Source organism: Rattus rattus, chromosome 6, assembly GCF_011064425.1.
Source record: "Rattus rattus isolate New Zealand chromosome 6, Rrattus_CSIRO_v1, whole genome shotgun sequence".
NCBI lineage: Eukaryota > Metazoa > Chordata > Mammalia > Rodentia > Muridae > Rattus > Rattus rattus.
In genome coordinates, this window is record NC_046159.1 from 15,918,144 (window position 1) to 15,936,369 (window position 18,226).

Genomic DNA, 18,226 nt, shown 5'->3' on the forward strand with positions numbered 1-18,226 from the left:
TTAATGTCTGTGGCATAATCACACAAACCCAAAAAATGCTTTAAGAGCTTCTGCAAAACACTAGCTCTGTCATCCCTAGTACTCAGAAAGCTCCTTACATAAGTCTAGGTTCTGACTGCTCTATATATGGTAGAATATATAAGTTACTTGCCCAGGACTACAGTAGCCAGATTAAAATGTTATTGTGGCAGAATCATGGAAGCAATACAAATAATATATATTTATTTTCATCTTAGAACATGAAGACTTAGAATTTCTGTTAGAATTCACTTGAAAATCCTCCTCTACACCACTTGGTCTAAAGAGTGTACTTTGGATGGAGCTTGGTTCAACTGAATGGGAAAAAATCACTCTCACAGAAAAAGAGATGTGCTATGAGCCTAATATTGTTAAAACTTCATACTTGCTATTTGTTACTTCACTGAGCATTTATAAAATTGAGTATGTTATGAGGATCCAAGACTTCAGTGACCTCATGAATCATAACATTTCTTAGAGAAAATGGATGGAATCATACAGATCATATTTGCCTTCATTGTAATTATAGAAATCATAATAGGATGGTTTGCAAATGGATTTATAGTTTTGGTGAACTACATGCATTGGATCAAGAGAAGAAGAATCTCTACAGTGAATCAAATACTTACAGCCTTGGCTTTCTCCAGAATCTACCTTCTTTTGACAGTATTCACTCTTATATTAGCATCTGTACAATACTCAAATATATTGGTAACTAGAAGGGAGGTAAAACTGATTATTTTCCATTTGATTATCAGCAATCATTTTAGCATGTGGCTTGCTGCATGCCTTGGCCTTTTTTATTTTCTTAAAATAGCTAATTTTTCTAACTTTATTTTTGTTTTCTTAAAGAAGAGAGTTAACAAGGTGGTTTCAGGGACTTTGCTCATGTCTTTGGTCTTCTTGTTTCTAAACACTCTTCTGATAAACTCATACATTGATACCCAGATAGATGACTACAGAGGACATCTGCTGTATGATTTCACTTCAAATATCACTGTATCATTTTACAGGGTTATTTTAGTCATTAATAACTGTATTTTCACATCCATACCATTTACACTTTCGCAGTCAACTTTTCTCATGCTCATTTTTCTCCCTGTGGAGACATTACAAGAAGATGCAACAACATGCACAAAGATGTAGAGATGCCCTCACCAATGCTCACATCAAAGTCTTGCAAACAATGATCATGTATGTCCTTCTCTGTGCCATTTTCTTTCTGTTTCTTTCAGTGCAAATTTGGAGGAATAAGTTGATGGAGAACATTCTTTTTATCAGGTTTTGTGAAACTGTTGCAGCAGTTTTTCCTTCAGGACACTCATGTGTCTTGATCTGGGGAGACACAAACCTGAGACGGAACTTTCTTTATGTGTTGTGGTGGCTGAAGCACAGGTTCACATTATGGATCCCTAAATTATACTGCAGATCATCTTGCATATTCTAAAAGAAACTGAGTTCATTGGATATTCTGCTAGATTATTTATTTATTTAAAAAATTGTTTTACATTGCTTTATCAATTTTATTTGTTAAATCTGATAGAAACTATAAGCAAATATTTCACATCAGAGAAGTACAATACACATATGTAATTTAAAATTGTAAAATTATAATGTATAAGATATAGTATATTTTTACATATCAGAGTAACTAATATGGATTCACGTTTCAGGTTTAATTGAGAAAGAATTTGGCAAACACTGAGAATCATAAGCTACTTAATTATAACAGAGGGAAACACTCCTGCCTATATTCAGGGTGTTAAATGATCAGTATGATATAATTGTACTTATTATAGAATTAAAGAATTTCTTACCTCCTTAGAGAAGAAGGAGAAGGGAGTTGAAAGGAAGGATTGTGGGAGGAGGTGACCTGGAATGGTGCAGTGAGCTGAATGTAAAGTGAATAAGTAAACAAAAGAAAAGGAAAAAATGAGGTACAGAAAAAAACAGGAAATTCACAACAGAGGAATCTCAAAAGCACTTATAGAAAGGTTAAAAGTCCTTAGTCATCAGGGAAATGAAAATCAAAAAAACAAAAACAAAAACAAACAAAGAAACAAACAAAAAAACATGCAATTCCACCTCACACCAATCAAATGGCTAAAATAAAAAAGAAGAAGAAGAAGAAGAAGAAGAAGAAGAAGAAGAAGAAGAAGAAGAAGAAGAAGAAGAAGAAGAAGAAGAAGCCTCCAGTGACAGCACATGCTGGTGATGATGGGGAACAATGGGAACACTCCTCCCTAGTTTATGGGAGTGCAAACTGTTATAATCGCTCTGGAAATCAACCTGGCAGTTTCTCAGAAAATTGAGAATAGTGCTACCACAAGACCCAGATATATTATCACTCCTGGCCAGATACTCCCAAAATATTCCACCATCCCACAACGTCACTTACTAACTATATTCATACCAGCTAGAAACTGAAAGCAGACCAGATGCCCCTAACCTGAAGAATGGACATAGAAATTGTGTTTTATTTGTAATGAAATGGGACTTTTACTAACTGATATGAAGCCCCCAACACATATACAGCAGAGGACTATTGGGTCTGTTTCAGTCAGAGAAGATGTACCTAACCCTCAAAAGACTGGAGGTCCCAGGGAATTTAGAGGTTTTGTATGGTGGGTGGTTGAGGGGAAATCCTTGTGGAGACAAGAGACATGGGAAGGAGGTATGGGTTGGCCAGGAGGTGAATGTATGACAAGAACGTTAAGCCTTTGAAGAAAGATATCAAAAAAGATCTAAGAAGATGGAAAGACCTTCCATGCTCATGGATTGGAAGGATTAATATAGTAAAAATGGCCATCTTGCCAAAAGCAATCTACCAATTCAATGAAATCTCCATTAAAATTCCAACTCAATTCTTCTTAGAATTAGAAAGAGCAATTTGCAAATTCATTTGGAATTAAAAATAAGCCAGGATAGTGTAAACTATTCTCAAAAATAAAAGAACTTCTGAGGAAATTACCATCCTTGACCTCAAGCAGTGTTACAGAGCAATAGTGATAAAAAAATTAAACCTGTGTGATATTGGTACAGAGACAGGTATGTAGATCAATGGAATAGAATTGAAAGAAATGAACCCACACATGTATTGTCAATTGATCTTTGACAAAGGAGCTAAAACCATCCAGTGAAATAAAGATGCAATTTCAACAAATAGTGCTGATTCAACTGGAGGTCAGCAAACAGAAAAATGTAAAGCAATCTATTCTTATTTCCTTGATCAAAGCTCAAGTCCAAGTGGATCAAGGACCTCCAGATAAAACCAGGTATACTGAAACTAATAGAAAAGAAAATTGAGGAAGAGCCTTGAACACATGTGCTCAGGGGAAAATTTCCTGAACGGAACACAAATGGCTTATGCTGTAAGATCAAAAATCAACAAATGGGACCTCAGACAATTGAAAATCTTCTGTAAGGCAATGGACACTGTCAATAGGAGAAAAGCAACCAACAGATTGCAATAAAATCTTTATTAATCCTATATCAGATAAAGGGCTAATATTTAATATATACAAAGAACTCAATTAGACCTCAGAGAACCAAATATTCCTTTTAAAATTGGGGTACAGAGCTAAACAAAAATTCAACTGAGGAATAATGAATGGCCGAGAAGCACCTAAAGAAATGTTCAACATCCTTTTTCATCAAATCAAAACAAACCTGATATTCTACCTCCCACCAGTCAGAATGGCTAAGATCAAAGACTCAGGTGATAGAAGATGTTGGCAAGGATGTGGAAAAAGAGGAACATTCCTTCATAGTTGGTGGAAATCAGTCTTTCAGTTCTTCAGTAAATTGGACATAGCACTACATGAGGACCCAGCTATACCACTCCTGGGCATATACTCACAAAATGCTCTAACATATAACAAAGACACATGCTCCTATATATTTATAGAAGCCTTATTTGTAATAGCCAGAAGCTGGAAAGAAACTAGATATCCATCAACAGAGGAATGGATACAGAAAATGTGATACATTTACACAATGGGGCACTACTCAGCTATTAAAAACAATGACTTCATAAAATTCTTAGGGTAATGGACGGAACTAGAAAATATCATGCAGAGTGAGGTAACCCAGTCACAAAAGAACACACATGGTACATACTCACTGATAAGTGGATATTAGCTTAAAAGGTCAGAATATCCAAGATACAATTCACAGACCATATGAAGCACAAGAAGAAGGAAGACCAAAGTGTGGATACTTTAGTCATTCTAATATGGGGGAACAAAATAATCATGAGAGGAAGTGCAGGGATAAAGAATAAAGCAGAGAGTGAAGGAAAAGCAATCCAGAGACTGCCTCACCTGGGATTTATCTTATACACAGTCACCAAACCCAGTCACTATTGCTGATGCCAAGAAGTGCTTGCTGAAAGGAGTCTAATATGGATGTCTTCTGAGAGGCTTTGCCTGTCAAAGCCTTGCTGATACAGATGAGGATGCTTGCAGCTAACCATCAGATTGAGTATGGTGATCCCAGTGGAGGAACTGGAGAAAGGACTGAGTGAGCTGAAGGGGTTTGCAACCTCATACATACAACAACATCAACCAACCAGAACCACTAGAGCTCCCAGGGACTAAGCCACCAACCAAAGAGTACACATAAAAGGTTCTATGGCTCCAGCTGCATATGTAACAAAGGATGTCATTGTCTGGCGTCAATAAGAGGAGAAGCCCTAAGTGCTATGAAGGCTTGATTCCTTGATATAGGGGAATGCCAAGGTGTTTAGGTGAACAGCTTTATACAAGCAGGGGGAGAGGGTATGGGAGACGGAGAGGGGGAAACAGGAAAGAATATTACATTTGAAATGTAAATACATAAAATATCCAATAAAAATAATAATAAAAACAAAGATATCATGCATTTTGCAAATTCCTTGATGCAACTAGAAAATATCCTTATTGAGGTAATCCAGACCCAACAATATATTCATGACAAAAATATAGCATAACTGTACTCTGAGAATCACTACCCAGCAGATGACTGAAACACATGTAAAAACCCACAGCCAAACATCAGGGGCAGCAGCTCAGGGAGTTTTATGGAAGACTTGGGGGGAAGTTTTGAGGATCCTGAAGGGGAGAGAAACTCTACAGGAAGACCAAAAAAATCATCTAATCTGGACCATTGGTGTGCCTATGAAGATAGAAAAGAAAGGTCGTCTGTTGAAGTTGAATTGATGTAAGGTTAGCTAGCCAGTCAATTATGCTGATGAGTGATAGAGTACAAAATGCTTAGCTATCTTTGCATACCAAAGCTTAGCTTAGAAAAGTTGCTTGCTGCTTTAGAAGAGAGTTACCTCAAGGATTTATTTTTGACTTTTATAAACTGTATTCTCCTCCATTATAATAAAAACAACATCAGCAACCAATGAGTTAATGTTAGATTTAGATTCTATGTTCATTGGATTATTAAAGTCTTGCCTTTACTTCCTGCCTTCTTTGATAAAATGCATGTGTGCATTTTTCAGCCCATTTTGTTTAAATATTATTTCCTCAGATTAATGAGACTTTTCTTTTGGAATATTTGAGTTAATTCTTCACTGCTAAAGACTCTGCATATCTAATACTGCCTTTTCCTTTTGTTCTGACTCACTAAAATATTACATAAGCTACATACAAATGCTTACTGAGAAAGGAAGAAGCAATTTAGTTCATGTGTTTCCATCATATGAAATGTGCCCATGATTACCTCAGGTTTCAGAAAGCTGCTTTAAAAAAAGAAAAGAAAAGAAAAGAAAAGAAAAGAAAAGAAAAGAAAAGACTGGGAGGCAGACTCTCAGTAAGGATCCTGGTATTTTATTTTAAAACATTTGTGAGTGAGGGAAGGAAAGAAAATGAGAGGGAGAGAAAGAAAAAGAGGGAGGGATGGAGAGAGAGAGAAAGAGAAAGAGAGAGAGAGAGAGAGAGAGAGAGAGAGAGAGAGAGAGCTGCAGGTAGTCTTTTTCAAATCTCTTGCAAATTGTCTAATAAAATTCAGTTTCTAAAAAAGGCAAGGAAGAATAAAAGAAAGGAAAAAGAAAGAAAGAAAAGAAAGGAAGAAAGAACAAAGGAAGGAAAAAAAGAAGGAAGAAAGAAAGAAAGGAAGAAAAAGAAATAAAAGAAAAATAATTTAAGCTGTGGGTCTGTGGGGCCTCTCTAGGAAGCCTGAGAAATGTACAGAGCCTTTGCAAAGAGACAAGACAACAGAGGATGAACCTACAGTGTTTGGACTATCTCCAGAATAACCTTATGGGATGATGTGAGGAGTGGGAAGCAAGAGTGACTGGGATGCATTTCCTATTGAAATTTTCAAATTACTAATAAAAATATTACATTGGTGGTATGGTGGAAGAGTCTCAAGAAAGACTACAATCTCTACCAAAACCTGGGTTTGTATAAGAACATTAGGAGATGATTACAACCAGCCCAGCTGCCTTATGACACAAACCTCAGAATGGAACCACATCAGTATGCAATGAACACAATAGCAATGAGTCTAAGCTGTGGAAACTGAAAGATAGCTCAGCAAATGCCCTGGCAGAGGACGCAGGTTAGTTCCCAGCACCCACAGTGTTACAACAATTTGTAACTCAATTTCCAGACAAATTGATGCCCTCTACTTACCTCCAGATGTGTGGATACTAGGCACACATAGGATGCAAAGACATACATGCACACAAACCACTTATATACATAAAGTAAATAAACACAACGAAAGAGAGAAAAGCTTTAAAATGATTTAAAATGTGAGTTGGTGTTTTTCTCTCTTTAACTTTAGATTTTCATAATCTCCTATCAACCTTTTGCCCACCTTCTACCTATTGAGGCTTATACATTACTTTAATATATAAGGAATCATGAACCTTCCTAGCAAATTTTAATTGCATATATTTTGCCTGTAAAATTAACTATTCTTTTTAAAATATTTGAGACTATAAATTTTTATTAGCAATGATGTAAATAAAGTGTAAAAGAGTAGTTGGTGTTTTATAACCTGACTGTGAGATGATGTTTTTCTCATGAATATCAGTATGCACTAGGGATAGTTCATATATGTCCAGCATTACTTAACAGAACTCAGCGGAAGAACAAGTTACCAGTGACCTTCCAAGTCTCCCTTTTAAGCTATTTCCATAGTGAAGACTCTGGACAATCTATGAAGGGAGAGGATCAACTCTTGAAGTTGGCTTTTAAGATGTTGCAGGACCCTCATTGCTCTCTGTCGAAGCTTGCTGTTTCCCAGGATGATAATGAATGTATGAGATAATGGGAAGATGTTTAATGTTAACAAAAGAAAATTAGTTGACCTGTTGTTTGGAAACAAAAAGAATAGCCACCGTGACAACTGCATGCAAAAAATGTGAATTATAAAGAGAACGAGGAAAGATAATAGCATTTTCATGGCCTTCTTGTGGATCTTGGTTCTGGAATCTTCAGAGGTGGTAGAAATCCTGTCAAGGTTTCGGGAGTGCTTCACCAAGGATAAAAATAAGAGGAGCAATGAGGCTAGGGACACAAGAAATGGGACTAAATATATCATATCAAAAACAATTATCTTTTGAAAAGCAAGGGTCTTAATTTTTTCTGAATATAAAGTCAGATTGCTTTTAGGGATCACATAAATATCTCCCCAAATAGACAGTAATTCCAGGAGTAGAAAATAAGCAATCAATGAGAACAAAGAAAATAGAAGAAAACCAACAAGCACTCCTCTCAATCTCCACTTCAACCAAAGGAAAAGGGGATGGGAGAAGTGGGCTATTTTGAGTAAGTAGAAAATGCTGAGGCAGGTGGCAAGCCACGTTGACAGCTGGTCAGTTATAACCCAGAATATATCAGAGCATTTTACTCGACTGTAAGAATGATAGACATGAGGAGTTAGTTCTAGTATGATTGCATCAATAAATACCACCAACACAGAGCTGATTCTGGACGCTGCCAAACAGATCAGGATGAAATTGATGAAGGTGATTTTCTTGTTCTTGACCCAGTCAGAGTAGTTTACCAGTCCAATGAACATATTCCCCAGCATTCCAGGTGTAAACACTGCTATTATCACTATCACGTACATTTGAACCAATCCAGTAAGCAGTTGAATAGAAAGAGGGAATCCACACATCTATCAATTTGCCTTGCTGCTCAGTTCTCAAACGAACATCCACCGAAAATCATCCTTTCCCATAGTTATCTTGCTCCTTTTTTATTGTAATTTCAGCTTGATTGGAAACTCCTTCCAATGGATAGAAATTGATATCTACTTAAGGAAATTCTTAGTCTTAGGGTTTTGACTTTTTTCTTATCAACCTGAATCCTACACTTAATCTATAAAGATTTGTTCATGAATACAGCCTCATATCTTAATTTAAAAGTTTTTTAAAGAAATGTTAAATTCTAATCCAGACAGTCTCTATGCCTACATCATCACTCACATGCCCTTAAATTTCCCAATGATGTAATGTCTGAAAGAATAAAGTCAAATATATTAAAATACAAATTTGAATCAGATTTTTTTTCACTGATTTGTGTAGAATGTCTTCCCCTTACCTGAAACACTAAACTCTGTGGAACCAGTCAGATATCTTTGTTACTGTTCAAAGAAAGTACTAAGAGAATACTTAATAATTTATTTATGGATTACATAAACATACAATGTATTTGCTATGTGTATGACAATTTATAAAGGCAAGTTTTTTAAAAAGATAACATTAAAGAATAACAACAACAGAAAGAATAAGTGAACTATTTTAAAAAATAGTGTGTAAATACGGGAAAATGAGTTAACTATGTATGCAAAGCATCTTTCTAGAGGAGAAAGGAGAGAAGTCATACTTGGATTTTGGAGATACTTACAATTTATGAAGAACTAACAAGTAGGATTTTGGATGAGCTGATCTCTAAAGAGATACCAAAATAAAATTATTTTTCTGAGCTTAAAGCCCTATGTTCAATAATTTTCTTTAGTTTCTATCTAGATGTTTTTCAGGTATGTTTGAGTAGTCTTCACAATTAAATAGATTCCCAAGTTTTTGAGCTCTATCATTTTATGAGTCCCATTTGTTTTGGCTAGAAGCATGACGGTAGCAGTTTAGGCATGACAGTAGCTAGAAAATGAGAGAGGGAGGGACCTGGAAGGGAAAAGGGATGGAAGGGGTTGCATAATCTGGTGGAGGAAAAGGATTTAAGTCCTGAAGGTCAGCAGAAAGAATGGAAACAGGCAACCCCAGGAGTTAGAAGGTTGGGAGGACTCCCAGAATGTGCTAGAGATCTGGGAGTAGGGAGATTCTCTGGACTCAAAGAGAGGGACCCTAGATGAACTACCCTACAGTGGGGAGAGGGAACTTCTTGAGACCATCTTCAGCAGAAAGACAAGGCATCAAGTGAGGGATGGGGTTGCTATCACACAGTCAAAGCTCTGACCCATAACTCTTCCTGTCTGAAAGAAATGCAGGGATAGAAACAGAGAAGGGTCTAAGGAAAAGAAGGTCCAGTGACAGGCACAAAGTGGAATCCAGCTCAAGGGGAGGACACAAGACTTAACACCATTACTGAGGCTAGGCATTCAAAAAAAGGAACTTATTATGACTGCCCTCCAAAAGACCCAACAAGCAGCTGAAATAGTCAGATGCAGATATTTGCACCTTCCAATGAACAGAAACTGCTGACCCTAGAGATGTAATTAGGAAAAAGCTGGAGGAAGCTCAGGAGGAGGGCAGCCCTGTAAGAGGACCAGCATTCTCAATTACCCTGGACCCTGAAGATTTCTCAGACACTGGATCACCAACCAGGCAGCATACACCAGCTAATATGAGGACCCCACCATATACATATGCAGCAGAGGACTGGGTTCAATCAGAGAAGATGCACCTAAACCTCAAGAGACTGGATTCCCCAGGGAGTTTAGAGATCTGGTGGAGTGGATGGGGTTGGTAATCCTCCTGGAGACAGGGGGTGGAGAGGAGTTAGGATGTGGAATAGTAGGAGGGTTGACTTGGAGGGGAATAAATTCTGGAGTGTGAATATAAATAAATTAATTAATTAACTAATTAAAATTGCTTTAGGTGAAATTTTTAAAAGGAGAGACACACTAAGTTGTGTGTGTGTGTATGTGATACTATTAGAACAAAACTAAAAAAGAATAAAGAAATATTTGAGTTTTAATTTTTAAAAGGCAAAGGATAGTTTGGGCCAGATTTACCCATAACAATGGGAAGAAACACATAATGATGACAGCATCTGAAAGGAAGAGTCAATAAAGTGTTGTGACAGATGTGGTACTAGTGGCAGAAACAGACATGGTGCTTAAACTACTTCTTGTGTACCTGAATTCGTGGCACTCTCCTACCCCATGACATAATTATAAAATGAGCATTTTGGGGAGGAAAAAATAGTAAGAGAAAGTAGAAAAATTATTGTGGCAAGCTCTGGTATGAACCTTCACATCTCTGTATGCCATCTATATGGGAATCTAGAATAAACACTTGGGTGCCTGTGACTGCCCTTCAGAAAAAGAATTTGTACAGGTGAACTGGGGAGCTCACTAGAATATCACCAGAATATTCTTGGATCTCACCAGAATTGATATCCAAGGATACTAAAGAACTCCAAGAAATGAAGACCCTAAGTCATCAGATGAAACCAAAAAACAAGTGTTTTAGAGCTACCAAGGACAATCATTGTGACAAGGAAACTAATCAGTATCTCAAGGAGTTGTCAGGAATGGAAAGACAGGTACCCTGATCCACACACAGCACTTCCTTCTACCTAAAGTTCTTCCTTTTACCGAAGTTCCCTTTGTTTCTGGGCTCTCCATATAGACAATACCAGGAATAATGACTTTGATGGAGAAAGGAATTTCAGACCTTACTACTATAAAGTATAGTTGAGTGCTTATTAAAATTACAAAAGCACTCAACTAAAGAATAATATGCACTCAAGTGTACATACGGTCTTCTTACTGGAAATCATAATGTATTGCCTTAGCATTGGTGTGAATGTCATTTTCTTGGCCATAGCTATATCTCAAGAAGTTGTTAAGAAATGTCTTGTTTTTTTTTCTGCCTATATCCCTGAAAAGTGAGACTATATTGTGGCACCAAAGATGTCTTGGATAGGGTTATAATGTGATAAGGAACCAGGAACTATTAAAGCTGCACAAAGACCTTCTGGTGAGATTTCTAGAAAACTTCGGTTTTCCATCTGAAAATGGTAAAAGGTTCAAATCAAATGTTCTTCATTGTGTTGGAAATTTTGGTTCTCAGCTGACTCTGAGAGACTTCAACCTGACTATGTAATAAGTAGCTGAATTTCCTTCAGATTTCTCCATAATTTTCCATGCTTTTTGAATAAGCCTCAAATATCAATGAAGGTAACATACAAACCAAATCAGGGAGGAACACAAACATATTTAGCTAAAGCATTTTAGTTTACTTGAAGCCAAATGCTATGATTAAAGAGTCAGTGATGTTTTAATAAAGAACCTAAACATTATGAAAAACCCTAACATATTAAATCTGAAACTCCAAGAAAGCAAAGATTCATGAAAGAATCTAGAATGGAAAATAAATGTTGATCAAGTCTATAATATATTTTATAACATTCTTGGTAATTAGAGAGTAGAAATAATTTATTTGATAAAAAGTTGTCAACAAAAGCTAAGAGTAAATATGCTTACTTCTCAATTAATTTTTCTTGATTTCAAGGCAATGTTTGTGATAAATGCTCATCCCACAAATATTGTTTTCAATTTTTCAATGTTTCAGTTATTGTAGTAAAGCAGGAAAACGACAGAGAAGATTAGAAAATCAAAACAAAGAGAATAATTGTTTTGATGTATTCTTGGATTCAGTTTTTGAGAATTTCATTGAGTATTTTTGCATTGATACACATGAGTGAGAATGGTCTGTTTCTTTTTTGGGTCTTTGTGTGGTTTAGGTATCAGAGTAACTGACTTCATAGAAGAGAATTAGGTAGTGTTTCTTTGTTTGATGCTAATTCTGCTCCCTCAAAAGGGGTAGATCATATGCTTGGGTAATTTCAGGTGAAATATTATTTGGTCAAATAATGACCAAAACCACGAAGTTTTAGAGAAGGGAGAAAGGAAGGAAGAAGAAAAGATGGAGGATGGAGGGAGAAAAAGAAGGAGGAAGAAGAGGTGAAAGTTGGAACAGACCCACGTGGTATGGAGGAGTTGCTAGAAGGTAGGAATTTCATAGCTGGGCAATACAGTATTGTAGTTGTAAATTTTCCCAACACACATATGCAGCTTGAAAAATATTTGCCAAGTTTTATGTTCTTTGCACTTTGCATGGACATTTTGGGATTTGGGGTTGGAGATTTACTAGTGTATATATATATATATATATATATATATATATATATATATATATAGTGTTTTCCTTTCATGGAGCTAGAGAGAGCTGAGTAAGACCAGAGTGACTGCTGCTGTTTTATAGAGCAACCATAGAGGTTGATGGCCTGAGAGACAAGATTGGAAGTTCTTGGCATTTTCAGACAAAATCTGGTTTGGTCAGTTTAGCAGCCAGCCATGAGAACCAGGGAAAGATGGCCACTTGGCACTTGGAGCTAGCCTTGATGGCTGGGCAAGAACTCCATTGCTAGCACCTAGCAAGAGAAAGTTTGGGATACTTTTAAAATTACACACTACTTTTCTTCTGCTTCTATTTTGTAGAATAACTTGGAGACTGGTGATATTAGCTCTTCTTTGAAAGTCTGGTAGAATTCTGCACTAAACTATCTGGCCCTGGGCTATTTATACTGGGAAGGTGTTTGATGATAATTTCTATTTCCTTAGAGGTTGTGGGGCTGTATAGATAGTTTATTTGATGTTAATTTAACTTTGCTATATGGTATCTGTCTAGAAAATCATCCATTTTATCTAGATTTTAGAGTTTTGTAGAGCATAGGCTTTTGTAGTAGGTTCTGGTGATTTTTTTTATAATTTTCTCATTTTCTATTGTTATGTATTCCTTTACATTTCTGATTTTAGGTAAATTAGGTAGTCTCTCTGTGTACTTTAGTTAGTGGTTTTGTTAATTCTTCGTATCATTCTCTTTATTTCTAACTGGTTGATTTCAACCCTGTTCTAACTATTTTCTACTGTCTACTCCTCTTGTGTGTGTTTGCTTCTTTCTGTTTCAGAATTTTGTGGTATACTGTTGTTTGGAAGGGGTCTTTTCAATGTCTTTAGGAATGTATTTATGGCTATGATTTTTCCTCTTAATACTGCTTTCATTGTGTCTCTTAAGTTTGGGTATGATGGGCATTCATTTTCATTGAATTCTATGAAATCTTTTACTTTTTTTCTTTATTTCTTCCATGACCAAGTTCTCATTGAAAAGAGAGGTGTTTAGTTTACATGAGTATGTGGGCTTTCTGTTGTTTTTGATGTAGGCTTCAACTCAGGGATGAAGAGTTGGTTCAATATATGAAAATCCATCAAGGGAGAGAGAGAGCTCACCGCCCACACAGGTGGGCAATCCTGAGACTGCAGAGTGGGAGAGACCACCAATACTGCCCACCCCTGCCCACATCCCTAGCCCAAGTGGAAACTGTATAAGGCCTCTGGGAACAGAAAGATAGGGGCACTCAGCGGCAGGTCCCCTGTGGTCCAGACACCACCCGGGAATGAAGGGACCCGGTCAACAGCTCCCTGCACCCAAATCCCATGGGAGGGAGAGGTAAATTTTCAGAGGGGAAGATATGCCTGGGAATCCAGAAGAGACTACACTCTGCCCACATTTCTGACTCCAAGGAAAACACCTAACACTATCTGGGGCCCTGGTGCACCAGGGCCCCAAGAAAAGGCGGGGCAGGCCCTTCTGGTTGCTGCCCTCACAGAGAGCTCAAAAGCAGCCGCCAGGAGCAACTTCAGCCCCAAGACCAGAGGTAAGACCAACTTTTCGGCTCCAAGTGACCTGCCTGGTGAACTCAAGACACAAGCCCACAGGAATAGCTGATGACCAGTAGACAGAAAAGACTACATGCCTGAAAGCAGAACACTCTGTTCCCATAACTGGATGACAGAAAACAGGTCTACAGCACTCCGGACACATAGGCCTAAAGGATGGTCTAGCCATTGTCAAAAATAGCAGAACAAGGTAACACCAGAGACAACCTGATGGTGAGAGGCAAGTGCAGAAACCCAAGCAACAGGAACCAAGACTATATGGCATCATCTAAGTCCAATTCTCCCACCAAAGCAAACACCGAATATCCAAACACACCAGAAAAGCAAGATCTTGATTTTAAATCACAGTTGATCATGATGATGGAGGACTTCAAGAAAGACATAAAGAACTCCCTTAGAGAAATGCAGGAAAGCATAAACAAACAAGTAGAAGCTTATAGAGAGGAATCACCAAAATCCCTGAAAGAATTCCAGGAAAACACAATCAAACAGGTGAAAGAATTAAAAATGGAAATAGAAGCAATAAAGAAAGCACAAAAAGAGACAGCGCTGGATATAAAAATCCAAAAGTAGAGACAAGGAGCCATAGATACAAGCACACCAACAGAATACAATAGATAGAAGAAAGAATCTCAGGAGCAGAATATTCCATAGAAATCATTGACACAACGGTCAAAGATAACGTAAAACAGAAAAAAGCTACTGGCCTAATACATACAGGAAATCCAGGACACAATGAGACGATCAAACTTAAGGATAATACATATAGAAGAGAGTGAAAACTCCCAACTCAAAGGACCAATAAATATCTTCAACAAACTCATAGAAGAAAACTTCCCTAACCTAAAGAAAGAGATACCCATAAACATACAAGAAGCCTAACAAAACTCCAAATAGATTGGACCAGAAAAGAAACTCCTACTGTCACATAATAGTCAAAACAACAAATGCACAAAACAAAGAAAGAATATTAAAAGCAGTAAGGGAAAAAGGTCAAGTAACATATAAAGGCAGACCTATAAGAATTACACAAGACTTCTCACCAAAGACTATGAAAGTCAGAAGATCCTAGACAGATGTCATACAGACCCTTGCCAGCCCATGTCACTGTATCCAGCAAAACTCTCAATTAACATAGATGGAGAAACCAAGATATTCCATGACAAAACCAAATTTACACAATATCTTTCTACAAATCCAGCGCTACAAAGGATAATAAATGGTAAAGCCCAACATAAGGAGGTAAGCTACACCCTAGAAAAAGCAAGAAACTAATCGTCTTGGCAACAAAAGAAAGAGAAGACAAGCACACAAACTTAATCTCACATCCAGATATGAATTTAACAGGAAGCAACAATCACAATTCCTTAATATCTTTGAACATCAGTGGATGCAATTCCCCAATAAAAAGACATAGATTAACAAACTGGATAAGCAATGAGGACCCTGCATTCTGCTGCCTACAGGAAACACAACTTAGAGACAAAGACAGACACTACCTCAGAGTGAAAGGCTGGGAAACAACTTTCCAAGCAAATAGTCTGAAGAAGCAAGCTGGAGTAGCCATTCTAATATCGAATAAAATTGATTTTCAACCAAAAGTCATCAAAAAAGATAAGAAAGGACACTTCATATCCATCAAAGGAAATATCTACGAAGATTAACTCAAATCCTAAATATGTATGCTCCAAATACAAGGGCAACTATATACATAAAAGAAACCTTACTGAAGGTCAGAGCACACATTGTACCTCACACAATAATAGTAGGAGATTTCAACACCCCACTCTCATCAATGGACAGATCATGGAAACAGAAATTAAACAGAGACATAGACAGACTAAGTGAAGTCATGAACCAAATGGACTTAATAGATATTTGAGTATACCTTTTAAAAGGATATACATTCTTCTCACCACGTCATGGTACTTTCTCCAAAATTGAACATATAATTGGTCTTAAAACAGGCCTCAACAGATACAGAAAGATAGAAAAAAATGCCATGTGTCTTATCAGAACACCATGGGCTAAAGCCGGTCTTCAATAACAATAAGGGAAAAACGCCCACATATACATGGAAGTTGAACAATGCTCTACTCAATGATAACCTGGTCAAGGAAGAAATAAAGAAATAAATTAAAGACTTCTTTGAATTTAATGAAAATAAAGGTACAACATACCCAAACTTAGGGGACACAATGAAAGCTGCGTTAAGAGGAAAAATGATAGCTCTACGGGACTGCCGAAAGAAACAGGAGAGAGCATATATCAGCAGCTTGACAGCATGCTAAAAGCACTAGAACAAAACAAAGCAAATACACCCAGGAGGAGTAGAAGCCAGGAAATAATCAAACTCAGAGCTGAAATCAACCAAGTAGAAACAAAAAGTACTATACAAAGAATCAACAGAACTAAAAGATAGTTCTTGGAGAAAATCAACAAGATAGATACACCCTTAGCCAGACTTACCAGAGGACACAGAGAGTGTATCCAAATTAACAAAATCAGAAATGAAAAGGACATATAACTAGAGAATCAGAGGAAATTAAAAAAATCATCAGATCCTACTACAAAAGCCTATATTCAACAAAACTTGAAAATCTGCAGAAAATGGACAATTTCCTAGACAGATACCAGGTACCGAAGTTAAATCAGGAACAGATAAACCAGTTAAACAACCCCATAAGTCCTAAGGAAATAGAAGCAGTCATTAAAGGTCTCCCAACCAAAAAGAGCCCAGGTCCAGACGGGTTTACTTCAGAATTCTATCAGACCTTCATAGAAGACCTCATACCAATACTATCCAAACTATTCCACAAAATTGAAACAGATGGAGCACTACCGTATTCCTTCTATGAAGCCACAATTACTCTTATACCTAAACCACACAAAGACCCAACAAAGAATGAGAACTTCAGACCAATTTTCCTTATGAATATTGATGCAAAAATACTCAATAAAATTCTTGCAAACTGAATCCAAGAGCACATCAAAACAATCATCCATCATGATCAAGTAGGCTTCATCCCAGGCATGCAGGGATGGTTTAATATATGGAAAACAAACAACGTAATCCACTATATAAACAAACTGAAAGATAAAAACCACATGATCATTTCATTAGATGCTGAGAAAGCATTTGACAAAATTCAACACCCTTTCATGATAAAAGTCCTGGAAAGAATAGGAATTCAAGACCTATAACTAAACATATTAAAAGTCATATACAGCAAACCAGTCGCTAATATTAAACTAAGTGGAGAGAAACTTGAAGCAATCCCACTAAAATCAGGGACTAGACAATGCTGCCCACTCTCTCCCTACTTATTCAATATAGTTCTTGAAGTTCTAGCCAGAGCAATCAGACAACAAAAGGAGATCAAAGGGATACAGATTGGAAAAAAAGAAGTCAAAATATCACTATTTGCAGATGATATGATAGTATATTTAAGTGATCCCAATAGTTCCACTAAACCTGATAAACACCTTCAACAAAGTGGCTGGGTACAAAATTAACTCAAATAAATGAGTAGGCTTCCTCTGCACAAAAGAGAACCAAGCCAAGAAAGAAATTAGGGAAACAACACCCTTCATAATAGTCCCAAATAATATAAAATACCTCAGTGTGACTTTAACCAAGCAAGTGAAAGATCTGTATGATAAGAACTTCAAGCCTCTGAAGAAAGAAATTGAAGAAGATCTCAGAAGATGGAAAGATCTCCCGTGCTCAAGGGTAGTCAGGATTAATATAGTAAAAATGGTCATTTTACCAAAAGCGATCTAAATATTCCTCTCCAAGATGACTGATTCAATCTGGCTTCATTCAACTTCTCACTGAATTGCTCATTTTGTCTTCAAACATATTCTGGCAATGTGTTTTAATCTTCTGTCTCCTTATTTTCTGGCTTCAGTTTCCTCTGTTGACCTGCACTGGACTGCATGAACTCACAAATGAACTCAATTCCACTTCACTGAACTCATTTGACTGAAACCCAACTCACATTCTCTCTCCGAAATAGCTTTTACTCTTAAATAGCTTTTCTTTCTTGTGATTTTTTTTCTATTTTTCAGAGCTGGGGACCGAACCCAGGGCCTTGGGTTTGCTAGGCAAGCGCTCTACCACTGAGCTAAATCCCCAACCCTCTTGTGATGTTTTTTATGAGAATTCAGCATATCCTATCGCTCTCAAAAATTCCTTTGATTCATCACATTGTCTGCCCCTGAAATACAAGTCACTTTCAAGCATGGCTCTTTTCTTCTATAAAATAACCTACTTGTATTG

At 37.0% G+C, this 18,226-nt stretch overlaps 2 protein-coding genes across 2 annotated transcripts; one reads left to right on the forward strand and one right to left on the reverse strand.

The window, feature by feature from the left end:
- The first annotated feature begins 501 nt into the window (after positions 1-501).
- LOC116903054 (taste receptor type 2 member 129-like) lies at positions 502-1,465 on the forward strand. The gene is given in 2 exon segments (XM_032905353.1): positions 502-1,110; positions 1,112-1,465. Coding segments are annotated over 2 exon segments (963 nt in total).
- A 5,672-nt stretch (positions 1,466-7,137) lies between these two features.
- Positions 7,138-8,088, reverse strand: Tas2r42 (taste 2 receptor member 42). Its single transcript, XM_032906457.1, has one exon. The coding sequence runs from the start codon at positions 8,086-8,088 to the stop codon at positions 7,138-7,140; it is 951 nt and encodes a 316-aa protein (XP_032762348.1).
- Positions 8,089-18,226: the final 10,138 nt, after the last annotated feature.